Raw genomic sequence first — 27400 nt, 5'->3', positions numbered from 1 at the left:
GAATGATTTGCAGGACGAAGTGAAGTGCAAGCGATGCAATGAGAGACGGCTTGTTCTGTGTCATCCTGACCTTTATCATACCTCACTTCTCAGGAGCCCCGGGCTCCCTCCTGACAGCACCCCTCTGAGCGCATGCTATTTATATCACAATTATACACAGCGTATTGCTGATCCCTCAATACCTGCGCCAGTCTGACACCCAATCTTCCTGTGTCCAGGGTGCTGAAAGATGGAAGAGGTCATTAGATTTATTAAATCGATCTCCTTTCCTTTCCTCCCTCTCTTCCTCTTTCCTTCCTACTCTTCTCCTTTCCTGGCCCTCCTATTTATCCTTTCTTTCCTTCTATGCATCATTATTATTACTTAATTCCATTTCTCTCCTCTCCACTTTCCTTCCTCCACTCCTTCCTACTCTCTTCCTCCTCTCTCCCTCCCTATATATTTTTCATTTCCCTCTTCTTTGTTTCACTTCTTCCTTAGCCCCCCCCCCCCCGCCTTTCGTTACTTAATTCCATTCTTCTCCTCTCCTCCCTTTCTACTCCCCACCCCCAGATTTGTTCGTAATTTCTTTCCTTTCCTTCTTCTTTGCATCGCTTCTTACTCCCCCCTTTATTACCTAATTGCATTCCTCTCCTCCCTTACTTCTTACCCCCCCCCCATTTATTTATTTAATCATTTATTCTTACTTTTCCTTTCCTTCTTCTTTGCATCCCTTCTTCCTTCCCACTCCCCCCCCCCCTTTTTATTACCTAATTGCATTCCTCTCCTCCCTTCCTTCTTACCCCCCCCCCATTTATTTATTTAATCATTTATTCTTTCTTTCCTTTCCTTCTTCTTTGCATCCCTTCTTCCTTCGCACTCCCCCCCCCTTTTTATTACCTAATTGCATTCCTCTCCTCCCTTCCTTCTTACCCCCCCATTTATTTATTTAATCATTTATTCTTTCTTTCCTTTCCTTCATCTTTGCATTCCTTCTTCCTTCCCACCCCCCCCTTTTTATTACCTAATTGCATTCCTCTCCTCCCTTCCTTCTTACCCCCCCCCCTTTATTACCTAATTGTATTCCTCTCCTCCCCTCCTTCTTACTCCCCCACCCCATTTATTTATTCACGTAATATTTATTTCCTTTCCTTCTTATTTGCATCACTTCTTCTCTACTACTCCCTCCCCCAGCCCTTTTATTACTTAACTCCATTCCCCTCCTTAGCTCCCTTGCTTCTCCCACTCCCTCCCTTTATTGCTTAATTCTATTCCTCTCCCCTCCACTTTCCTCCCTCTCTATCTCTTCCTTGTTAGTGCAACCTTATCTCCCCCCTTTTATTACTTAATTTGTTTTATCTCGTCAACTCCCTCCCTTCCTACTCCCCCCCCCCCATTTATTCCTTCTTTTTTGCATCACCTCTTCTTTCTCCCTCCCTCCCTCCCTTCCTCCCTCCCTCCCTTCCTCCCTCCCTTTATTACCTAATTTCTCTCCTCTAAACTTTCCTCCTGCCCTTCTTCCTTTCTCCATACTCTCTTCCTTCCCCATTTATCCTGTCATTCTTTAATTTCCTTCTTCTTTGTGTCATTTCTTCTTTCATACTTTCCTTCTTCTACGCCCCTCCACCATTACTTTTTTATTCTCCTCTCCTCTTTCTTCTCCTTTCCTTCCTTCCTATATCTTTCCTTCTCTCCTCCTTCTCTATTTATCCTTTCCTTCTCTTCTTCTTTAGGTCATTTCTTCCTTCCAACTTTCCTTCTTCCACTTATTACCTAATTTCTCTCCTCTCCTCTCCTCCTCCTTCCTTCCTACTCTACTCCTTCCCTACCCCTCACTATTTAATCTTTCTTCCTTTCCTTCTTCTTTGTGCCATTTCTTCCTTCCGACTTTCCTTCTTCCACTCCCCCCCCCCTTTTCATTACCTAGTTCCTCTCTCCTCCTCTCTCTTCCTTCCTTCTGCCTTCCTTCCCTCCCTCTCACTATTTAATATTTTCCCTCCCTTCTTCTTTTGTGTGACTTCTTCCTTCCGAACCTTCCTTTTTGCACCCCCCCCCCCCCCATTCGTTACCTAATTCCTCTCCCTTCCTCTCCTTTCCTCTGTCTTGCTTCCTACTCTCCTCCTTCCCTCCCCCTCACTATTTAATCTTTCTTTCTTTTGTTTCCTTCTTCATTGCATTACTTCTTCCTACTTTCCGTCTCCCCCTTATTTATTTCCTCCTTTCTCTCCCCTTTTTTCTTTCACTTCACCCTCTCTCCCTTTTCTTTTCTCTTCCTTCCATCTCTACATTTTCCCTCCTGTTCTCCCTTCCTACTTTTCTTCCTTCTCCCTCTTCTTCCTTCATTCCTTTTTTCCTTCCATCCCTTCCTCCTTCCCCAAAATGGAAAAACTGTTCCTACACTGATATGCTTGACCCATCATAGCACTGAACAAGTATGAAGCATGGTCACCTACTAGTTCACCATGAACAGTAGCAGCAACCCTCTGCCAATAGGAACCACCCACTCCCCGCCCCATGAGTTTTCTAGTGTTTCATGGTAAAATCCAATAGTGGTCCCAATATTTAGGGCCTTTTGGATTTGTGGGGGGAAACAATGATGTGGGGGGACATCATTGACCAAAGTCAATAGCACCGCTAAAATTGTACTTCTTTGTAAGGTCAGGAATGTCTTCCATGGACGGGGGCTGTTGGGGTTCCTCTGCTACTCTCCAACCTTGAAGTACTGATTTGGATCACCAGTTGACTTGAGAGTATAAGGTTTGCCAATGAAGCAAATTGTCCCTTTCTAGTGACCCCTGCCCCGGAGCACACCAAGCAGATTTATGTTCAAATATGGACATCCGAAGTTAATAGGAATCCATTTTTCTATCAGGTTGCTATAGTCCTTGCTCTCAGGGAAACTAAAAACAAAAATTATTGCACTGGTAGATCAAACAGAACAAGCAGCTGGCAAAAAAAACAATCGGATGGGATCGTAAATAGCATGCATAAAATTAGGTTTGCCGTGCTAACAGTGAATCCAATTCAATATGACAACCGAAAAAAAAGTCTAGTGCATATAAATCCATATGTAAGTCCAATGTGGTAAAACAGTCCATAATGACAGACATGAAAGTTCCAAGTGTAAAGGTTTCAATTTCATATAGCCAAGGCAAGTGTGTCCAATGTATAAATGTAGATGATATTCCAAAAGGTGAATCACCCAAGTGCACCTCCACCATGGGGTAAAGAGTGGCTTCTTACCAGCAATTTTGGACTCCTAATTAGAGTAAAAAATGCTGTATAAATAAAGTATCATCTGAGATGGGAACCATTTATTCCTTTCCTCCTCTATGGTTAGTGCAGTGTTGCAAAGAATGGTAAAGATTGCTACATCATAACATGTAGGGAAAATAAATTGAAAAATCCCACATAGTGTATAACTGTATGGTAAATATATTAAAATAAATTAAATACTAGTCACTTACAAAGTAAAAACCTAAAAACAAATTATATATATATATATATGTATATATATATATAAAAAAGAATACCAGTCCAGAGATCTGATCCAACCACCTGGTGGTTTTGGGCGTGCGTGGTGACATCAAGAGCTAGGACTCCGCCCTATGCGTTTCATCACAATTGACGTAACCGGGGGCATGGAGGTCACGCTCATTACCTGGCCTTTATATGGAATCTAATTAAGAGGAGACAGCTACATTAGCCTATCCATGCCTCACTTCTGATTTAAAATTACCGCCGTGTACATTAAAAAGATGGCTAAGCCTCGTTCTAGTGTCAGTGGCCATGTCCTACTCTGGCTATCGGAACCAAGCCTTGTAGTCATTTTAAAATGGCCGCAAATTGTTTGTACAAGATAGCTCTCAGGGATCCTGGCCAGGGCAAAAAGGGCTAGCAATGTGAACCAACCAGAGCTCTACTGCATTGCCCAGTCTGGCAGTCTTGTCCAATGAATGGGCGTGGGTTGGTGACCAAGCAGAATTGCTTAACTTAGGAGTTCCACCAGAGGTTGCTAGTGTTCCTTGAGCAACGAGCAATTCTTGCCTCCCAGATAAGTTCCCACTGACACCACTGACCTGTTTAGCAATTTTTGTAAATCTTCCCAGTGACCACTAGTGTAAGGAGCATTCTTCCCACTGATCATCACAACTCATAATACACCATGTATGAGTTGTAGATATACTCCTTTTTAGCAGAGGAAAGTTATTTCAAGGGTTCCTCCGTTTTGAAAAGGTTGAAAAGGCTGGTTAACTACAGATGACTAAAGGAAGGTCACCAACATTGCTGATTCTTCTCTTTTTGGGGCACAGCTAAACCGTTCCTATGTATATCATTCAGTGGTGGTATTTTTATTTGCTTTAGTTTCAACTTCTTTTAATTTTTTCAATGATAATATCAGTAAATAATATGTCCATCAAGAGCTATTCCTGCATGCTCGTACTGGTGATCTACAGACAATATGATCTTCTCAGTAGGATGACTCACGTCCAAATGAGCTTCGTAATTAGTGGGGGAGATCTGACAGCCATAATTAAATCCATCCCGAAGTCGTTCGCAGTATACGGGAGCCATCACTCACGTCCCACAGACCCGCCATCACATTACAAACCCAAAGCATTTTGATTGCTTTGTTGGAGAACATCACATTAAACACAAAGCCACCCTCATTTTTCCAAAACTCACAAGTTGGCAACAAGACTCTGTGTTCTGCCAAAAACTCAAACTCACCGAAATCTCCAACCACCCATTAAATGGGGGATTGACAGAAAACTGGATCCACTGTGCTGTTATAGGAGATTCCCAGCATGCACTGGGGCAGATGTAGTATTTTCCCCAAGATCCTTCTAAATGTGTTAAAGTCATCCTCCAGCCTTCCCTTCAGTCTTTCAGTCTTGCACAGTTGTAGCGGCTCCTCTCCTGGACTGACATTGCTTTCTCTGATTTCACTGCACTCTGTGAGCTTCTCATAGTGTGCATTAGAAGCTTCAGCAAGTCAGAGAGACCCTGCCTCATTTCCTGGCTGGAGGAGGTCCACCATCATCTCTCATAATGTGTCACTTCAACTTTTTTATATGTGTTTTTTTCACTCATCAGGATGGGTGTGGGTCTTCTGGCCTGCCATGAAGTCTAGGTGGAGGATGGGTGGCCATTAGGTTCCTTCCTCCCCTGTCTAGGGGTCTCTCCTTGGGGGAGCTCCTAAGCTAGTACTCAATGGTTGACTTCAGCTAGAGGGGTCCTCCAGGCCTGCAGAGTGCCTGGCCACCATTTAATATCTTGCGCCTTGGGGGGTCAGGGAGGTCTCTTTGGTAGAGGACCAATGACATATCATTCACTCTTTTTGTTTGCTCTTTACATGCATGCCTTTGTTTTTTGAGCAATGGGGCTCAAAAAGACGTTAAAATATTTCTTCCCAAGCCTGATTGTCCCAGGCCTGCCCCTTTCTATCATTGGATTTTCTGCAAGGTCTGCAAGCAAAGGCGGTCTACCTGTCTTACCATGTTTTCAGGAAGCTATGTAGAGTACCCTGCTAGCCCCTCCAACCAGCCATGACCTGTCTGCATTGCACAGAGAAGCACCGAGGCCCAGTGATTACATCACATGGTCTAATATAGGATATGTAATAAAATGGAAAGGTTTTATTTAAACATGTCACTAGCAGGTTGATGAGGAGACAAACTGTGAATCAGGGACAGCAAAAATTATATACAGACTACATTAATTGAATGTATTCTTTATTAAATAATAATAATGATTATTAATGTCATTGTTTTTATTGTTATTATTATAATATTTGTATTACCTTACTAATGGGAGAAAATGGAGCATGTTAGTATTTTTATTTAAGTTGCTGAGGGGACAAAGTGTGAATCAGGAAAGGCAAATATATACAGATTAAATGTCATATAATGTTTTCTTATTTGTTATTATTATTATTATGACTTCGCAGGGGGCTCCCGTCCCACCGGGAGACCCGAGCACCCAGCCGGCGCGTCCGCCGGCTGGATGGAGTCCCGATCGAAGCCGGAAGCGGCTTCGATCGGGTCTCCGATGACGTAACCCGGAGGTGGCGTCCATGACGTCACTTCCGGGTTACTCTGCTGCAAAAGGCGGCAGATTTAAAAAATGGCTGTATGCAAAAATGCAGTTTTTGGCGTTTTGCATACATGGAAGTGTAGTGGAGGGGTTTGGGGTCTTTTAGACCCTCGATCCCTCCATAAAGTGTACCTGTCACTGCATATTGGTGTCACAAGGGATGTTTACATTGCTTGTGACAGCAATAAAAGTGATCAGATTTTTTTTTTCTAAAAAAACCTGTAATAAAGTTAAAAAAATAAAATAAATAGGAAAAAAAAATAAAAATTTTAGCCGCCCCCGTCACCGTTAGCTCGCGCACGAAAGAAAACGTATACAGAAGTCGAGCCCCGAATGAAATTGCTGTTCAAACCACACATGTGAGGTATCGCCGCGATGGCCAGAGCGTGGGCAATAATTAAAAAAGAAAGAGTTACACTCTAACTCTAAACTGGTAACCGTTAAAAAAATGTAAAGCGTTGCCTATTGAGATCTCTATTGACCGTAGTTTGTCGTCATTCCACGGATGTGCGTAATTTTAAACCGTAACATGTTGGGTATTTAGTTACTCGGCATGACATCATCTTTCATAATATACAAAAAATGGGCTAACTTTACTGTTTAGTATTTTTAAATGCAGTGAAATGTGATTTTTCGTAATTTTTTCCCAAAAAAATGGCGTTTTAAAGACCGCTGCGCAAATACCGTGTGACAAAAAATATTGCAATGACCGCCATTTTATTCTCTGGAGTCCTTGCTAAAAATAAAAAAAAAAAAAATATATATATATATATATATATATATATATATATATATATATATATATATATATATATATATATAATGTTTGGGGGTTCTAAGTAGTTTTCTAGGAAAAAATGCTGATTTTAACTTGTGAACAAAAAGTGTCCGAAATAGGGCTGGGGCTTAAGTGCAGGGATTTCCTCCCACTTCCTGTTTGGCTATGGGACAGGAAGTGAAGGTAAATGTCCAAAATGGGACACAGATGGCAAACATAAACCTTACAGGTTTTATTTTTAACCCTCTCTTACTCTATTGAAAAAAAAAAAAAATAATAATAAGTTTTGCCTATAGTTCTACTTTAAATTTCATATAAATTTAATTTGGAGATATGTAGGAAAATTCTTTAAAAAATAAATAAATAAAATACTAACATGCTGCCTTTTTCCTATTAGTAAGGCAATACAAAGAGTAATGATAACATGTAAAGTTCTATAACCCACTTAATATTCCGTTTAGCGCAGTGCCTCTGATTGCCTGGCGCGGGTTATCGCACTTCGCCTTTTCAAGCAGTCCCAATATTGCAGATCCAGCGCCGGGGAAGGGAGCTCCACGGAGATCTAAATTAAAACAAAGAAACAGATATGGCAGTTATCTCCGCCGTCAGACTCTGCGTCTGGGTAATAGCGCACTACTTACACAGAATGGAGCACTTAGCAAGGCCACACTTAGCCTGACAGGCTGCCTGTTCACATGAAGGACAAATAACAGAGTAGATAAACCGCGGCTGGTTTTCTCATTGTGCCGAGCACCCCCCCCCCCCCAACCACCACCACGTGCCGAGCTGATTTACATCCCGTCTATCAGACGGAGAGATCTCCGCGGGGCGCCTCGGACTTTTGGATGATGGAGGAGAGACAGAGACGTGCCTATACATATAAACTGAAAAATATTCAAATATTGTAAATCGCGTACAGAACTGCTGTAAGGCTACATTCGCAATCTCCGAGTTGTGCGAATGTGCGCAAATTCGTGCATTTTTGCACGCACGCCTTTACAGAACATGCAGGCCAGCTACGCAAAGTTAACGGCAACCTCAAGCGTGGCCAGCAGATGATCATTTTGATGCACCAAAAGGCGTATAAAAAAGTGCAAAGCTCAACGGCCGAAAAAGTGATGGAGCTTCTTTGGCGCATTTGTTGCACGCAATCAAATGAACGGGCTGCTCAGTGCGTGTAGCGCAAAAAGGCCACAAAAAAAAAAAAATGAATGCGATGAGGAGATGTGAATGGAGCCTTATATACATCCTGAAAAGATAATAAAATAGCCGAAAAATATTGTTTTCCAGGAATAAGAATAATTTGGCTTCCAGCAAGTCACGTGACCTTTGCAGGGGCATTGATCACATGGTTTCTGATGATACATTTTATAAAATGTTGTTGTATGAATGTGACAAACATTTGCATAGCTGCAATGTATTTTATTTCCTCTGACCATCAGCGCCATCTGTTGGTCATAATGGGGTATTTTTCCTGAAATATCTCTAGCAGGTACATACAACTGGCTTGACCCCTTCCCTGCCTTCCTGGCAGTGGCGGCCCGTCCATTTGGGGGTCCAGGGGCACCGCCCCCCTATCCATGCGTCCAGCCCCCTAATCTACATGCAGGACGCATGGATTCCAATATGGGTTTTTTTTTTGAAGCACATGATTAGAGTCAGAGGCTCTAATAGGCTTCACAAAAGCGTGGGCTCTGGGCGCAGAGCACTGCGCCCTGAGCCCACCCAGTTGAATGACAATATAGCGAATGAATATTCCTGAGACCAGTTTCCCAATTGGCTAAAAGAAGAAGCCATGCTATTGGCCAAGGAGGAGGAGGAGGGAGGAGACGCAGGGGAAGCCCTCCACAAGTCCAGGGTGAGTGAGCCGGCAACGGGGGGGGTATGGTGTGCGGGCTGGAGCTTGTGTCTGGTCGGGCGGGGGGTATGGTGTGGTCCGTCTGACGCTTCCCCCCCCGACCCATGGAGCACCAGCTGCCACTGCTCCCTGGCATCCCTTTTTTTGAATGCCTGGTGGGAGGGAAGGATTTGTGATTATGTGACCACTGTGACCGGCTGTCACAGAGGTCGGGTGATCGGGAGCTGGTCCTGTCGGGCTACCAATTCAGAGCTGGCTTTGACAGCTCAGTCTCTGTGGTGGGAGCATATAGTAAGTGTGCTCTTGCCGCAGAAACATTAACCGCCTAGTGACGTATATGTGCGGTGGGTGGCCAACCTTTTGTCTCTGCACATATGTGTTACAAGGGCGGCAAGAGGACGGTAATCCTCCCCCTTCCCCTCAGGGATTGATTTTTTATTACCCCTTCTTACCTTGTCTGCTGGAGTGAGATGAAATAACATACTCACCCGTCCAGAAAGCTCAGCACTGTCCCTTTGTTATCCGCCATAAGCTGACGTAGGTCCAGTTCCACCATCTTGTTTTTTGCATCTTGAGGAGGCCAGTTGTCTCTTCTGGGTCTGGAAGCAAGCACTGTGTATAGTATACCTCTGATACCCTAAGGGCAGGATAGCACCTCCAGAGGCCAGGGGCAAGCTAACATTTCACCCCAGGGCTGAAATCAATGGATAAAATGGTGGAACCAAGGAAAGGATATTGGGTGAGATTTAGGGGTCCTAGATACCATAGCAGATCACTTAAAGACTTTCCAGATCCAGATCAATGTCTAGCTTCACAGTGTCTGAACCTTTAGGTCGACCTGGCAGAACTGTAAGCATGTTTCCGAATTTCAGTGCGTCCTCCAAGTGAATCATCAGGCTCTTCTGAGAGACCAGCCCTCTTCCCTGCTCTCTCCAGCAAGGGGCATTCCCCTGGGCCTTCTCCTTGGCACAGATTCCTCCAGACCAGGCAAGACAGCCAGGAGGACCACTTCAGCACATGTTAGGCCCCAAAACAGGCTATTGAGCCTAACAGCAGAGTTCCAACCAGCAGAACTTGCCTAGTTCTCAGCCCAGGGGAAGAGAGAGCAAACATATGGCCTGTCCTAAATATTTATATCTTCCTCCAGCATGCACCAATGGCCTAAACCTCCTACTGAATTGGCTGAAGAAAATATAAACATTCATAAAATAGCTTTGTTTGTGAACTCTCATACTATGACCAGTGATACCAGTGACATCTACTGGCGACAGTGAGAAATCACAAGCCAACGTGAGCTTAGGGAACAATCAGGTGAAAATAAACTATACAATCGGTCTAAGCTAACTACAGCCCAACCAAAAACTAAATTGACATAGCAGCCCCTGTTTAGGACAAGGGGGTTACATGTGTAGTGGGATTACACAAAGCCATGTGACGTGGGCCATAGGGAGGATGTCTAAGCCAGAACGGAGGAAATGCTGGTAGAGCTCTGATGAAAAAATAATCCCCCCAATGTTGGGGTGCAATTTTCTGAAAAAGGGGAGGAGCCAGATTAACACAGCACAAAAATGTGAGAAACATTCCAATGTAAGCATGGCTGCCTAAACACAGAAGATTTTGATCTGGCGGTGACTACAGATAATTGGAGATTTCACAAAGCCACCCTCATTTTTCCAAAACTCACAAGTTGGCAACAAGAACAGGTGTTCTGCCGAAGATTCCAACTCACTGAAATCTCCAACCTCGTCACTTCCAGTGACTGTACAGCAGGAACAATTGGAGATTTCGATGAGTTGCTGTTTTCACAGACCACCGGCAGCTAATACAGTACAGTACACGCTACAATGACTGTACATTGTTAGTAACACCTGCTACTAACCAACAACATGGTCGCCTCCAAGGCTGCGACAACTTTTTTTTCTTCTTACCGGGTGTTCTGTAAGAGGCAACTGGTCGTGTACCCTACTGTATTGGCTGCTGGTGGTCTGTGAAAACAGCAACTCATCAAAATCTCCAATATTTCTGCTGTACATTCACTGGAAGCGACGTGGTTGGAGATTTCGGTGAGTTGGAGTTTTTGGCAGATCACCGAATCTTGTTGCCAACTTGTGAGTTTTGGAAAAATGAGGGTGGCTTCGTGTTTAGTACCGCTCTCCCATTCTCTCCACACAGTTTGGGGCTCTTTATACCCCACTTTCATCACAGAAGAGAAAGCTCCGTCCTTCAGTTACATGTTGATAATAATACAGTTTAACAGAGCAATGAAGAAAAGATGGGAGGGGCTACAGATTGCTACTAAAAGTCAATAAAAAGTCAGCCAATGATGCATTAAGAGAAGAATGCTAATTTCTTAGCCTGTATACTTGATATAATACAATGTAACAGAATCATCCAGGTCGGGATGTCCCTTTGGCCCCATCCACCCTTGCTTTTTTAGTGCGTTTTTGACATGTTTGTCACGCCACAGCATAGGGAAGCCCATTCACTTGAACGAGCTTCCTTATGTGCAATAAATGCATGAAAGCAGCTCTAATATACTTTTTTGGCACTGAGCAAAGCCTGTTTTCCTTTACGCGTTTTGCCATGTTTTTCAAGCGACAAAATGAGGGACTGCTATCCATGTTTGGGGTGCGATTATTTCTTAATTATTTCTCAATCTTTTCATGTGTTTTGTGTTATGTTTTAAATGCGTTTCCAAAAACGCGGCAGAACGTGCGCTTATGCCCTAGAGCGCCTAGGTGTGAATGCAGCCTTAGATCAGTACTGGAAGGATCTCATTTGCTTCAGTTACCCCTCCCCTATCTTGTATGCCACGTGGACATGATTTGTAACCTTCAGCCCTGGAATGTCAATGGCCTCCAATGACAATGAGACTCCCGAAGCCCCATGACCCGATATTGCAGAAGTTTCCGATCAACTTTTATCCTGTCTGAAGTTCCCTTTCACATTTATATTCCCCCGAAGCATCATGGGAAATTTAATCTGCGCTTTTCTAACTGTGACAAGATTTCCTCATTACAGAACACCTTGTAGCATTATCGTCCTGGTGGTAAGCCGTAACAGCGGCACGATGGCCTTGTTGCTTATTGTGGCAGGCAGCGACGATCAGAAGTGAAGGAACAAGAGGAAAAAAAAAAACCTTATTGATTATTATTATTTTTTCCCAGGTTGTCTGGTGTGCGCAGAATGTGGCATGTTACTTATTTTCTCCCAGGAATCTCTGTCCTGTATGTTATTAGCACCCTGGGACGAAGGCCCAAAAGGCAGGCGGCCGTTGCGTTTGCCAAGAGCTCCCTCTAGAGTCCACCGACCCAAATGACCGCACGGATGGGAATTATTATTTTAGCTGTTTTCGCAAACGTTGAAAACACCCAGAATTATTAATATTCTGATATTTCTAGAGGATTCGGTTAATATTACAGAGGGAATTCGTTAAAGATGGCGGTATTGTGGATTGACCGTCTTCCTGGTGCACAATCAAAAGCTTTTTATTTATCAATAGATATCGGCCTACCAAATTACAAACCCTCTACCGACGTTGAGAAGTAGTAGGAATGCTAGTTGCCTGGGTCATGCGAACCGGTTGACTTTAATACTTTCTAACCTAACTAGATAACAGAAAAAACGTTCTTCCCTTTGGGAATTGGCTTCAATCGGTAGGAGCTTTAAGGACGCATCCACTTGCTAAATCTTTCTTTAGGGCTTCCTTTGTCCAGTTTTATGAAAAGAAAGTTCAGTTCACACGCAGAAGGTTGCCCCTGCAGGGGTTGTTCACCATTCCTCTGCCAAAACAAATACGCTTTGAACCACCTCTGTATACCTCTGCTCTAGCCTCGGGCTCTTGTGTGTACTCCCCAGACTCAAACCCAACCGTTTGTACACACGTGCTCCATCTGGTAGATCTCAGCTACACTGACCTTCATCCTGACTCCTGGGTGGAGCCCGGAACTATTGTCAACAGCCATACAAAAAGGGATGTGCACAATCAAAATGCTGGCTCTCAGCAAAATGTGGATCCTTGGTTGGTGTCTTTTTCCCACCCAAGTCTCTACAAAGTTTCCAGGACCCTGACCAGAACTTATGAATCCCAGAGAAAACTGCCATTTTTTTTTCTCCATAAGAGACATGTAGGCAGGTGCAGGGCTGGAGTGGGACTCATTTTCAGCCCTGGAGTTTCATGCCTTAGACCGGCCCACTTTAGTTCACGACTGACTATATTAAAATAATGTAATTAAAACCTCAGAATATAATATTTGCAATGGCTGCGGACATGGTACAGGAGAATGCAGGGCTGTGGGCATGGTACAGGAGACTGCAGGGCTGTGGGCATGGTACATGAGAATGCAGGGCTGCGGGCATGGTACGGGAGAATGCAGGGCTGTGGGCATGGTACAGGAGAATGCGGGGCTGCAGGCATGGTACAGGAGAATGCAGGGCTGCGGACATGGTACAGGAGAATGCAGGGCTGCGGGCATGGTACAGGAGAATGCAGGGCTGCGGGCATGGTACAGGAGAATGCAGGGCTGTGGGCATGGTACAGGAGAATGCAGGGCTGTGGGCATGGTACATGAGAATGCAGGGCTGCGGGCATGGTACGGGAGAATGCAGGGCTGTGGGCATGGTACAGGAGAATGCGGGGCTGCGGGCATGGTACAGGAGAATGCAGGGCTGCGGACATGGTACAGGAGAATGCAGGGCTGCGGGCATGGTACAGGAGAATGCAGGGCTGCGGGCATGGTACAGGAGAATGCAGGCTGCGGGCATGGTACAGGAGAAGGCAGGCTGCGGGCATGGTACAGGAGAATTCAGGGCTGTGGGCATTGTACAGGAGAATGTGGGGCTGCGGACATGGTACAGGAAAATGCAGGGCTGCGGACATGGTACAGGAGAATGCAGGGCTGCGGGTACAGGTGTATCATGCCTGCAGCACTGCATCTCTTGTAGTATGCCTGCAGCCCCCCATAATGGCAGGTAGTGCGGCTGTGAAGGAGTCTCACTTACCTGTTTCTTAGGTGCCATAGATTTAAAAATGGCGCTGCCCGGCGCCAACACGTAACTGCGCATGCGCCGCTGCTCGGGAAAGCTCGTATACGTTCGGCTATTCCTGGGAATAGCCGAATGTGTATGGGCTTTCCCGAGCGTCGGCGGCATATGCACGGTGACATGTTGGCGCCGGGCAGCACCATTTTTAAATCTAAGGCAACCCAGTGGAACGGCCCTCGCACCGACCGGCCCACCGGCAGAAGTCCCGGTTCTCCCGATTAGCCAATCTGGGCCTGGGCAGGTGCAGCTAGCTCGTCTGCCATTAGGTGGCTCTATTACAGAATAGCCTCTAGCTACAGAAGGTAGTGTCATCAGGTGCTAGGCCCCTTTTAGCTACAGCTCTCCTGTAGTGATGTCATGGGTAAGTCAGAACCCAGATATAAGCCAGGATGGGAGGTGCCCTAGTGCACTTGGGGCATTGGAGCCAGACACCTCACATCTAAGCAGATGTAGCCAGCCAGCTCAGGCCAGGACAGGGCTGGATGCGGGGGAGAGGTAAACCTGCACCCAGAAGAGCCAGCTGTGGACTTCCTGACCTTTTTGGAGGTAGGGTTGGGCAGGTTGTAAATGGCCTTGTAGGCCTGGCCAAGAGGTCTCTGAGTGAGACTATTTCCCTGGAGTGTCCTGGGAGAGGTGTACCTATGGAGGAGGTGATTGCAGAGATCCTATCCCCATGAGTAATAATGACCTTGGGTAAGGGAGACTTTTAAGGGAAGATGGCTTACTTAAAGTGCTGCACAATGCTTTCACATGTGACTACTGCAGACTTTTTACAACATGTGATTGACAATGTACTGTCCAGGTACCCTGGATAGTATGTCGATGTGATGTAACTGGTATGCCATTTTCCAAATTCCACCAGTATACTCTATTTATTTGTGAACATTCCTTTCTTTGGGGATATAAAGTTCAACGGTCAAGATGTAAGAAGGAGGCCTTTGGCATGGAGTGGGCATAAGATGGCAGATGGTTCAACCTCAGCAGAAGGGTCACTGTTCTAGCACAGAGAGGAGCAGAGCAGGGAGTTTTGCTTTTGGCATCAACAGCCAGCCAATCATGACCCCCTACTTACAAACAACTATCTGGGAGCTTGCATAGGTGAGAACCCCAGGTGATGCCAGTGCTTCTTTACTCCATGACATTCAGTCTCACCTCTGGCATACACTGCTCTCCAGATGTCTATTTACATTGTGACATGGTGTTGTCCCGTCCAAGGATCTATCGCACAATAATACTAATTAGGGTCCTGATACCAACCATTTGCATGAGTACTCGTGCAAATACTCCTATACTTGAAACAGATGCCTTTGAGGAGCGACTTGAGCCCATACAAAATGAATAGGCTCAAATCGCACTACAAAGAATCGCATGTGATTGAACAGGAATGCATTATTCCCCCCACTGCTCCTGTCTGAACCCAGGCTTGTCATAGTGTCTTTAGTCTCTTTATAGTGACTTCGGCAGAGGAGCCAGCTCCTCTGCCCCTCCACTTACCTCCCTACGTAACTTTTAATATAGCTGCTAGGGGAAGAGTAAAGGGGAATACTATGGAGCAGCTTTTTCGTAACCCTTTCAACATAGAGGAACCCTTGAAATTACTTTCCGGTCACAAGGAACCCCTGCTAAAATTTACCATATTTAACTCATGATGCATTAGTGTGATGGTCAGTGGGAAGGATGCGCCTTACACTTGTGGTCACTGTGAAGAAATACCCCCTTACAGATAGCTACAAATATCAATGGCGTCAGTGGGAACTTATCTGATAGGCAGTGATTGATTATTGCTCAAGAAACCCCTAGCAATCTCTAAAGGAACCCTATTTGAGAAACCCTGCTATAGAGGGTCAATTGAGTGAGTCTACTGGGGCTGGTGACATCACATCCAAGATGGTGGAACCGGGCAGCAGTCTTGAGGCTTTTATGATGTCTGCGCAAGGGAGGATTTTACAGGTAAGTAGTACACCTAAATTATGCTAAATGCATGGGCGTCCGCAGAACATTTTTTAGGGGGGGGCATCATTTTAAGGTCACCCATGCTCCGCCCCTTTTTGCTCCCATAGATTCCCCTTTAGAGCAGACCAGGTTAGGGTCCCCCATAGATCCCCTTTAGAGCAGGGTCCCCATAGATCCCCCTTTAGAGCAGGCCAGGGTCACCATAAATACCTCTTAGTCTTACCTTTTCACCTATATTCCCTGTGCTACCAGGTTTTCCTGCACCACCAGGTTCTCCAGGCACTGCTTACAAAGAATATATATGTATATATATATATATATATAGATATAGCCAATATGACCCCATTTAGAGCAGGACAGGATCCCAATAGATCCCTTTTAGGGCAGGCCAGGGTCCAAAGAAATCCCCCTTTAGAGCAGGCCAGGGTCCCCCATAGATCCCCTTTAGAGCAGGGTCCCCGTAGATCCCCCTTTAGCCCAGGTCAGGCCAGGGTCCCCTATAGATCCCCTTTAGAGCAGATTCCCCATAGATCTCCCTATAGATCAGGCCAGGCCAAGGTCCCCCATAGATCCCCCTTTAGAGCAGGGTTCCCCATAGATCCCCCTTTAGAGCAGGCCAGGCCAGGGTCCCCATAGATTCCCCTCTTAGAGCAGGCCAGAAAATTTCCAGGAGGGGGCACTTGCCCCCCCTTGTGGACGCCCATGGCTAAATGCCCATATAAACTTACAGGAAGATTAGTCTGGTGAAGGGGATTCAATCTATCTGAAAAGCAAATCCACCACTGATATATATTACTTTCTGCATTCTTATATTCTATTTTTACCCCAAAGGAACCCTTGCAATAATGTTCAGGTGTCTGGGAACCCCTGCTAAGATTAGTCCTTCAGGGGTCATAAGGAAAATGCACCTTACATTGGTGGTCAGTGGAAGGAATGACCTCACTCTTACATTGCTGCTTAGAATGCCATCCTTTAATTCAGCTGAAAAGATCATTAGTGTCAAGCTAATGGCTCCACCAAATGGCAATGGACCTGGAACTATAGAAGGTCAACTAGCCACAGTTTAAGGAACCCCCAACATCCTCTGGAGAAACCCTGGTTGATAATGCTTGATTTAGAGGTTCCCATCTTTAGACATTTATATTCATCCATTTGACAAACATGGCTACTATCACCATGCATAAAAAGATAGCTAGCCCTTTGGGCCCCATGGCAGTCACATGGTCTGCATTCTGCTCACATGCTATGAATGATGTTTCATCTTTGGAATCAGTTAACTTTGACTAATGAGGCTTTTGGTATAGATTAAGGACTGGCAGTAGACCACCCAATACATTTTAACTTTTTTGAAGCCTGATGTTGATTATTACCCTAAATTCTAATATCTATATTGTATCCTTCTCTACAGCCAGGGAGTTTGAAGGTGAGGAGGAATATCTGGACATCCAGGGCATCACCAGGGAACAGTCTGGAAAATATGAGTGCAAAGCTGCCAACGAAGTCGCCTCAGCTGATGTGAAGCAAGTCCGAGTCACTGTGAATTGTGAGTACCATGCGATTATGGGATCCTGTGGGTTTTAAAGTGAATGTAAATCCGAACAACGAAATTCTCGTATTTGCTCCCTTTGAGTCTGTTGAATATACCATTGAAAGTGTTTCCTTATAGCTGTTTAATATGTGCAAAAAAATACCTATTGATCCTGCCAAAAATCCAGTGAGCTAAAAACATCCTGTGCTCTTTACCTGGGCTGCACCCTGATTGGTTACAATGTTTTTCAGCTCTCTTTGGACTACAGAACCCCTCCCCCCATGTTATGAAGACGAGGGGAAGGGGATGTTTTCTTTAGTTCTATCCTAGAAAAAAAAAGCTGCTCCTCCAGGGATACAGTACAGTCGGTGAGCGTTGTCACCCTAGGACAGGAAGTGTGTTTCTGAAACTGAAATTTCAGTTCTCTGTAGAGTCACTTAACCGGTTGCCGACCGCCGCACGACTATATACTGCGGTGGTCAGCCCCGGCCAGGCAGAGTGACATAGGGGTACGTCACTCGTCTGTCACTGACTTGTGAGCCAATTGCGGGTGGGCGCGCGCCCGCCCCGGCTCGTTCACTGAAAAGTCAGTGCGTGTGACCGGCGGACCCGATCGTCCGCCGGTCACTCACGATCGCTCCGGTGAAGGGAGAAAGTCAGGCGGCTAATGTAAACAAGCCGCCTGTCATTCTCCCTGGTGTAAAAATGAAGATCAGGCGGTTCTACTATGTAGGACCGTTGATCTCTGTTTTTACACCAATAGCCATGTCCCTTTACAGTTAGAATCACGCCCCTAGGACACACTTAACCCCTCCCTCTCCAATACAGTTAACCCCTTCCCTGCCAGTGTCATTTTTGCAGTAACAGTGCATATGTATAGCACTGATTACTGCAGTAATGTCACTGGTAACCCCAAAAGTGTCAAAAATGTCAGTCAAGGGCCCGATCTGTCCGCCGCAATGTCGCAGTACCGCAAAAAAAAATCACAGATTGCCGCCATTACTCGTTAAAAAAAAAACACCAAAATTACAAAAATCTTTCCCTTTGTTAGTAAATGCGATAACTTTTGCGCAAACCAATCAAAATACGCTTTTTGCGATTTTTTTTTTACCAAACATAGGTAGCATAAAACAAATTGGCCGAAAATGTTAAAAAATTTTGTTTTTTACATTTTTTTTGGGGAATTTCATATAAAAAATGTGAAAAATATTGTTATTTTTGCAAAATTTACGCTCTTTTTTGTTTATAGCGCATGATCAAAAAATCGCACAGGTGATCAAATACCACCAAAAGAAAGCTCTGTTTGTGGGAAAAAAAGGACGTCAAATTCGTTTAGGTACAGCTTCGCACGACCGCGCAATTGTCTGTTAAAGTTACGCAGTAAAAAGTCGCAAAAAAACCCCTGGTCAGGAAGGGGGTAAAATCTTCCGGGGCTTAAGTGGTTAAAGTGCGAGTTCATCTTTCAGGAAGTTTTTCAGAAAATCCCCATAAGCAATTCTTTACCCAAGTAATAGTAGAGCTCCTCCTGTTGGAACTGGCAAAGGTCCTCCCATAACAAATGCAGCAGTTGGGGGTTCTCTCCAGAAAAAGCAATGGTCCCTCTTTCCTTTTCCATCCTCCGTGCAGTTTGAATAACCCAGAAACCATTAGGGGGCGCGATATTGTAAAATGCTGCCCGCCCTGCAAACATCCGGACAGGGAGGAATGGGGGGGCCATCACTTTTTTCTAGAAAGGACCCCCAACAGCTTTAACTGTAATGTGAATGTCACAACAACGCTCCCTGTAGTGGTCACTCTGGCCTAGTGCCTCCTCTCCAAGAACCAGCTTAGCTTAGTAGTGGCCGATAGGGGCCATTCAATCTCATTGGGTGTGCACTGCTAGAGAAGGAGACCGCACACTGGGCACGTGCGGAATTTGAACAGCCACAACTAAGCTAAGCTGGAGCCGGGAGAAGATGCACTGCGTGCAGGCAGGTGCAGTTAGACATTTTGCCACAGGTGGCTCTGTAGCAGAATAGTGTCTGTTTACAGCAGATAGTGTCATCAGGTGCTAGGCCCTTTTAGGTAGAGCAGTGGCGGCTGGTGCTCCATTTTTTTGGGGGGACAGTAAACACATCCCTTCCCCACTCTGGGTCCGCCATTACCCCATCCAGGTTGCAGTGTTTCGTAACAATACGCCGAGCCCCTGGCCCATGTCTTGAATGAGTTTGGTCGGCTGCTGCCGATATGGGGGGTCCTTGTCCAGATCCATGTTGGCGTAGCAAAATGGGCTGCATTCTAGCTGCTCCCGGTTGAAGTAACAGCAGCCATAAGGCGCCATGTCTGGTTGGGAGAGGACGTTCATGTCAGGTTGCCTATGCTGACGGAAAACACTGGCTTTTCCTTCCGGCCAATCTGGTCTTAAGACCCGCATCCTGGTCTGATTGGGTGGGAGGAGAAGCCGGAAGACAATAGCGAATATTGATTCGCTAATGTCACAAGTGGGTGGGCTCTGCGCCCCAAGCCCAACCTTTTTGAAGCCAATTAGAGCCTCAGGCTCTAATTAGGTGCAAAAAAATGAAAACCTCATAAAAATCTATGCGTCCGGCTCCCACGTGGAGATTAGGGGCCAGCATATGGAGATTAGGGAGACGGCGGGCCTGCAGCCCTAATGGCCTGGCCGCCGCTAAGGTAGAGCCCTCCTGCAGTGATGTAAGGGCTGAGTCAGTACCCATATACAGTATAAGGCAGGTAGGGACATTCCTTCCTTGGGGATGTAAAGGTCTATGGCCAGGAATGCCATGTGGTGGCCTATGGCAAAGAGCAGGGCACAAGATGGCAAAGGGTTTGGCCTCACCAGAGGGACTTGTGCTCCGGAGCCAAAACCAGCCAACCATGAAGCCCCTCTTACATGCGCATGTGTGCAGTTTGAATTGCACAGAGCGGCCACTAGGGGGTGCGTTGTTGTGAAATTCAGTCTGACCTGCAAACGGCAGAATGGAAATAAATGAGGGGCCAGTGCTTTTTCTGGAGCAAACACTCAACTTCTGCATCTGTAATGGGAGGACCTTCACCATTTCCAACAGGAAAAGCTCCGACAGGTACTATTCATTGGATGCAGAATTGCATAGGTGGAGTTTCAGAAAAAAATCTTCCTGAAAGGTGAACCTACACTTGAAACTCTTCATGCCCCCTGGTTTCCCTGTCCAGCATTGATGAACCCAAGCAGACAGCATCATGCCTTTAACAGCATGATCACTGAGCTCTGAACGAGGCATATGAAAACACAAAGCTTCCATGGTATCATAATAACCTCGAAACACTGAGCTCCTCAGAGCATGAAAATTATAAATAAATGCAAAGCAACAAAGGGCAGAACGATCAGACTATAACCCCAGACTCCGCTTTTGATTACATTTTTTGCTCTCAATGTCACCAATCTAAGGGATGAATGCAATTCTCCTAATGCCTAACTCCGGGCCATACCGACCGTCTCAGGTCCAACCACAAATAATTATTGTTTTGTCTGTATTACGTCTCCAGTTCTCATTCATTACACGGTTCAGCAGTAATATAGCTTACTGGTTTACAATAACAATGTAATTAAAGCTGAACTCCAGGCTAAACAAATACTGTTTATATAGAAGAATCGTGTTTTCTTCCTCGAATCTCGGTGTGTTTTGCGTATTTCTTACAGATCTGTGCAGTAATCGAGTGTAAAACGTTACCTCTGTAATAAAGACCACTCACTGCTGCTCTCTCTCCTTGTGCAGGGTGACTGGTCTTGTCTCTGCCCCCTCCTGTAGTTTTCTGCAGGCAGCCTGTAGTGGGTGGAGCCTGCTGAGCCCCTCCCACAGATCTTCTCTCTGCATAGGCTGTGTACAGCACAGTGATGAGGAAATATTTGGCTTTGCAAAGACATATTGTGCTCACAAAGTGGATAATATATATATATATATATATATATAGATAGATATAAATATCTATATCTATATATATATATATATATATACAGGGCTTTTTTTCTCAGAAAAAAGGTGCAGGAACTCAACCACAAACCCCCCCAAAACCCCCTCCCAAAACTGGTCAAAATTTCACTAACAGTGGGAGGGTCTTACCGGGGCATCAATTATCAGGATTGCATTATGTACAGAGTGCAGAGTTCGGTGGGGTTGCACACAGAGTGCAGAGTTCAAGGGTGTGCTACGTGCAGAGTTCGGGAGGGTGCTACGTATACAGTGCAGGGTTCAGGGGTGCGCTACACACAGGGTGCAGAGTTCAGCGGTGTGCTACGTATACAGTGCAGAGTTCAGGAGTGTGCTGCGTACAGAGTTCAGGGGTGCACTACACACATGGTGCAGAGTTCAGGGGTGCACTACACACAGAGTGCAGAGTTCAGGGGTGTGCTATGTATACAGTGCAGAGCTCAGGAGTGTGCTGCGTACAGAGTTCAGGGGTGTACCACACACAGGGTGCAGAGTTCAGGGGTGTGTTAGGTATACAGTGCAGAGTTCAGGAGTGTGCTACACACAGAGTACAGAGTTCAGCCTTCTTACACAGCTGCTTAGTTCTGCATCCCCTATCCACATCTCACTTTTACCCCTCTTCTTCTCTAGTACCTCCCCTCAAACTGTAGATGGCTTCACCTCTCTCACTTGCAGAGATATCATCCAGTTGGGGTGTCTGCATTTACACTGCACCCCAGGCACTGGCATCTCCTTTGTCCCCATACTGCGCTTGGAAAACACAGGAAGCCAGACCTCTGTGTTTGATTGACAGTGGTGAGCAGGGAGCAGAAGGCCTGAGCCAAAGGTGGTGGAACTGAGTTCAACCAAGTTGCAGCTGAAAAAAGCCCTATATATATATATATATATATATATATATATATATATATATATATATATAATGTTTGCATAAAAAATGTGTTTACATCACACCCCCACTGTCTACTGTCATCAAGAAGGCCTACTGACTTTGTCCAAGAGAGTGTTGACTGACCTACGCAAAAGTCTACTGACAGCACCCGACTGAGGATCTACTGATATCACTTACAAAAAGATCTACTGATATCATCTACTGATATTACCCAAGATAAGGTCTACTGACATCATTCAAGAGAGGATCTACTGACATCATCCGAGAGAAGGCCTACTGACATTCCCTACCAAAAGGTCTACTGACATCACCCGAGAGAGGGTCTGTTGACATCACCTACAAGAAGGTCTACTGACATCACCCGTGTGAGGGTCTACTGACATCACCTACGCGAAGGGCTACTGACATCACCCGAGAGAGGGTCTACTGACATCACCTATGAGAAGGTCTACTGATATCATCTACATGTCCACCAATGCCCCCTCTCCAGTGCCTATGAATGCAGCCTCACCAGTGTCCATCAATGAAACCTCACCTGTGCCCATCAATGCAGCCTGATCAGTGCCCATTAATGCCGCCTCACCTGTGCCCGTTAATGCAGCCTAAAGTTTGCCCGTCAATGCAGCCTCACCTGAGCCCATCGATGCAACTTCACCTGTGCCCGTCAATACAGCCTCACCTGTGCCCGTCAATGCAGCCTCACCTGTGCCCGTCAATGCAGCCTCACCTGTGCCCATCAACGCAGCCTGACCAGTGCAAGGGAAGAGAGAGGAGAGGAAAAGGAAAGTCGGCTGGATAATCACAGAGCGGGGATCACCCTACTGTAACAGCTTTCATTTGAATTGCCAGGCCCTCACCGTCACACACAGTCCCTCCTCTTGGTTCGGCTCCTATGATAGTCATTGCTTGTCCAAGGATTGGACCGGTGTTCTGTCTATCAAAGGAGCTGGGCCAGGAGAAGGGGCTGTGCGTGACGGCAATTCAAATGAAAGCTGTTACAGCGGGACAATCCCCGCTCTGGGATTATCTGGCCAGCTTTCCTCTTCCTCTTCTCTCTCTTCCACTGGGCGATCGCTGTGAGAACAGCTCCCGAGGCAGCCCCACACTTGCCCTCAATCATTTTCCATTCGCAACATGCGAGCAGGTGAGTGGAAAATTTGAGGGCTGACCTACAAGAAGGTCTGCTGATATAACCAGAGAAAGGGTCTACTGACATAATCCGAGAGAGAGTCTACTGACATAACCTACAAGAAGGTCCACTGAAATCACCCATGGAAAGGTCTACTGATATTACCTGAGAAAGGGGTCTACTGACATCACCTGGGAGAAGGTCTACTGATGTCACCTGAGAAACGGTCTACTGGCATCACCCGAAAGAGGACCTGCCGGCATCACCCGAGAGAGGGTCTACTGGCATCACCCGAGAGAGGGTCTATTGACATCACTCGAGAGAGGGTCTATTGACATCACTCGAGAGAGGGTCTACTGGCATCACCTATGAGAAGGTCTACTGACATCACCCAAGACAGAGTCTATTGGTGTTACCTGAGAGTGTCTACTGACATCACCTAGGAGAATGTTTACTGACATCACCCACACCTCAGCAAACCAATGGATGCTCTAATGCCTTTTTCGTCGTTTCCTATGCAAAAAAGCCGTACCCCATCTTCCATGTCCCCAACTTCACTTCTACACTGCTATTAACCTGCTGCAGTTTTGTTGTCCAGTTTATAACCTCTATTGTCCCCAGTGCTACTGCCCCCCCCCCTCCACATTCTGCCTGCTCTTATACCCTCCACACTCCTCTCATGCACATACTACCCCCTGTCATACCCTCCTCACCTGCATATACTGCCCTCCATTGTACACTCCTCCCTCCTCTCCTGCACATAACGCCAACTATCATACCCCCCTCCATCCTCTCCTGCACATACTGCCCCTTGTCATACCCCCCTCTTCTCCCCTACACATACTTCCCACTGGCATACCCTCCTCTCTCCTCTCCTGCACACTCTTCCTGCTGTCATACTCCCCTTCATTCTCTCCTGTGCATAATGCCCGCTGTCCTACCCCCCTACCTCCTCTCCTGCACTTACTGCCAGCTGTCATACCCTCTTCACTCCTCTCCTGCACATAGTGTCGGCTGTCATACCCTTCATCCTCCTGTCCTGCACATACTGCCCACTGTCATACCCTCCTCTCCTGCACATATTGTCCATTGTCATACCATTCTGCCTCCCTCTTTTCCTGCAACATACTGCACATTATAATACCCTCTTTTTCCTCTCCTATACATACTGCCCACTGTCATACCTTTCTCCCTTCTCCCCTGCACATAGTGCCCACTGTCATTTCCCCTTCTCCAGCATTTACTGCCCATTGTCATAGCCTCCTCCCTCCTCTCCTGCACATATTGCCCCCCATCATTGCCCCCAAACTCCTCTCCAGCACATACCTTCCATAAAGACAGGTCTTCAGCATTTTTTGTTATTTTTTGTGTTACACAATAACCTGTACCATGTTGGTCATAATTAGGAATGAACAAATAGTATGCTTTATATCTTCCCTGCAGAGGAATATTTCTATAAACCTGAACTGATGGTAGGAATGTGATTCTGTTATTGTGTTTATGCAGTCGGCTACATTTTCTCAATTTTTTTTTTTCCCTAATCCCCATCTTCCAATCGCTCTTTCGCATCATCTGCTTGCTTCATTATTTAGATACGGGTCTCATTTTTTTAAGAATTGCTAACCGAAGGGCATGCCATGGACACAATATTATATTCCCAAAATACATATATATTTTAAATACAAATGCCACAGATGTGAGCTCTCCGGAGATTTTTACCTAGGGGGAACGAAATGCAGCGATTGGAAACGAGAAGAATAGACTTTCAAGAATAATCCTCATTATCGCACTCTGGACTTTCTCAGTGAATAGATAACAGTAAGAATATGTGACAGAACAGAGAATGTGACAAGAGGAAATGGCGGAATGTTCCGGAAGAATGCGCTCTTAAGGTGGCACTACAGTAAAAACTTTTTAGCTTTTTACCTAAAGTATACTGTATCTCAACCCAAGAATGGAACTGTAATATATTATAGCATACCACTCTTAAGGTGTTCTGGCTGCATTTGTTATCTTTTTATCATGCTAAGAACATTTTCAGCAAGTACAGAAAATAGACTCTATATTACCAAAAGTATTTAAGATGCCTGCCTTTACACACACATGAACTTTAATGGCATTCCCAGTCTTAGTCCGTAGGGCTCAATATTGAGTTGGCCCACCCTTTGCAGCTATAACAGCTTCAACTCTTCTGGGAAGGCTGTCCACAAGGTTTAGGAGTGTGTCTATGGGAATGTTTGACCATTCTTCCAGAAGCGCAGAGATGGCCTGGCTTGCAGTCTGCACTCAAATTCATCCCAAAGGTGTTCTATTGGGTTAAGGTCAGGACTCTGTGCAGGCCAGTCAAGTTCCTCCACCCCAATCCATGTCTTTATGAACCTTGCTGTGTTATGATTTGGTGGGTCATGGGTTATGGTGTGGGGTTGCTTTTCAGGGGTTGGGCTTGGCCCCTTAATTCCAGTGAAGGGAACTCTTAAGGCGTCAACATACTAAGACATTTTGGACACTTTCATGCTCCCAACTTTGTGGGAACAGTTTGGGGATGACTCCTTCCTGTTCCAACATGACTGCGCACCAGTGCACAAAGCAAGGTCCATAAAGACATGGATTAGCGACTTTGGGGTGGAGGAACTCGATCTCCTGATCTCAACCCAATAGAACACCTTTGGGATAAATTACTGCGGAGACTGCGACCCAGGCCTTCTCGTCCAACATCAGTGCCCCGACCTCACAAATGCGCTTCTGGAAGAATGGTCAAACACAGACACACTCCTAAACCTTGTGGACATCCTTCCCAGAAGCACTGAAGCTGTTATAGCTGCAAAGGGTGGGCCAACTCCATATTGAACCCCACGGACTAAGACTGGGATCCCATTAAAGTTTATGTGTGTGTAAAGGCTGGCATCCGAATAGGTATGACAATATAGTGTATATATTCTAACAGGTCACCTTTAAAGTTAATCAGATGTTTTTGTGATGTGCCTTTTTCTATATTTTGATACCATATGTATCCTTTAGAATGCCTTCCTCCATAATAATGTGTATACATGTTCCTCTACAGACCCTCCCATCATAACCGAATCCAAGAGCATTGAGGCCTTTGCTGGCAAGCAAGCTTACCTTCGCTGTGAGGCCTCCGCAGAGCCCAAACCAGACTTTGAGTGGTACAAGGATGATACAAGGTATATATAATGACCTGCATGTTCATTCTGTGTATTTATCACTATGTAGTATCATTGTACTGTGGAGCTGAGCACACGCAAGCACTGAATGTATCCTAAATATTGCACAGCGTTACAGCTAATAATAATTGCAATCTTTGAACCCTTCCCATCCATCCAGGAAGGATCAGCAAATCCCAAGACTACTGTGATTAGTTTGCCATAATTTGGAGCACTGCTCAAACTACCAGACATTGCCGCTCCAGTGATCCACTACTTAGAAGGGTGCTGGCCTCTGGTATGCTCATTCAGAAAGCATACTGCCCATGTAGTGTGAAGATTCTGTACAACCACAGCTCAATGTGAAAAAATAGAGAGAAACGGCTTCAGCTTCGACTCCTCCTAGGCTATGCCTCCTGCTGTGTTTCACTCTGCCCCAAGGCTTAGTCATAGAGGTCATGACTAAACCCCCAGAGCGGAGAGAAACATGTCAGAGGGCATGGCATAGGAGGAGTCAAAGCTTAGGGGTCTTCACACTACATGCACTGTGATTAACTATCACAGTGATCACATGATTGGGAGCCGGTCCTGCCGACTTCTGGTCATTATGTGATAACTTGGGCACTGTGTTGGGAGCTTTTAGAAGACAGGAATCTCTGAAGCTCATGGATGCATATGTGCGGCATGTGGTTGTAAAAGCTCACCCTGTTTGCTGTGCACTGCACAAATGTGCCTTACATGGGAGGCAAGAGGTTTAACTCGTAGGCTTGCTGCATGCAAACAGGGATTGTGACATTTTGCCATTAGTGACTTCTGCCTTTGAGTGCTGTCACTGTGCAAGACTCAATTTTTTTTAAATTATAGAGAGTGTAAGGGTGGCTATTCTTTTTTTTTCCTTAATTTTATACATGGCTGCTGGAAGGGTATTTAAATCCTCCCCTGCTAAGTATCTTACTCCAGCGTTTTGCTGTTACCCAATTTCTTTTAAATTATAAAGAGCATAAGGGTGGCTAATATTTAA

General features: G+C 45.6%; 1 protein-coding gene across 1 annotated transcript in view; it reads left to right on the top strand.

The window, feature by feature from the left end:
* The window catches only part of LSAMP (limbic system associated membrane protein), a 1007988-nt gene that overhangs the window by 908061 nt on the left and 72527 nt on the right, over positions 1-27400 (top strand). The window contains exons 4-5 of the mRNA XM_082245475.1: positions 17116-17250; positions 26280-26400. Of these exons, the coding sequence (XP_082101601.1) occupies positions 17116-17250; positions 26280-26400 (256 nt within the window). The remainder of the gene's footprint in view (positions 1-17115; positions 17251-26279; positions 26401-27400) is intronic.

The sequence above is a fragment of the Pelophylax lessonae genome (assembly GCF_965119305.1).
Source record: "Pelophylax lessonae genome assembly, chromosome: 2".
Lineage (NCBI taxonomy): Eukaryota > Metazoa > Chordata > Amphibia > Anura > Ranidae > Pelophylax > Pelophylax lessonae.
The sequence above is the reverse complement of the archived record's forward strand: the minus strand, read 5'-3'. Positions and strand labels throughout refer to the sequence as shown.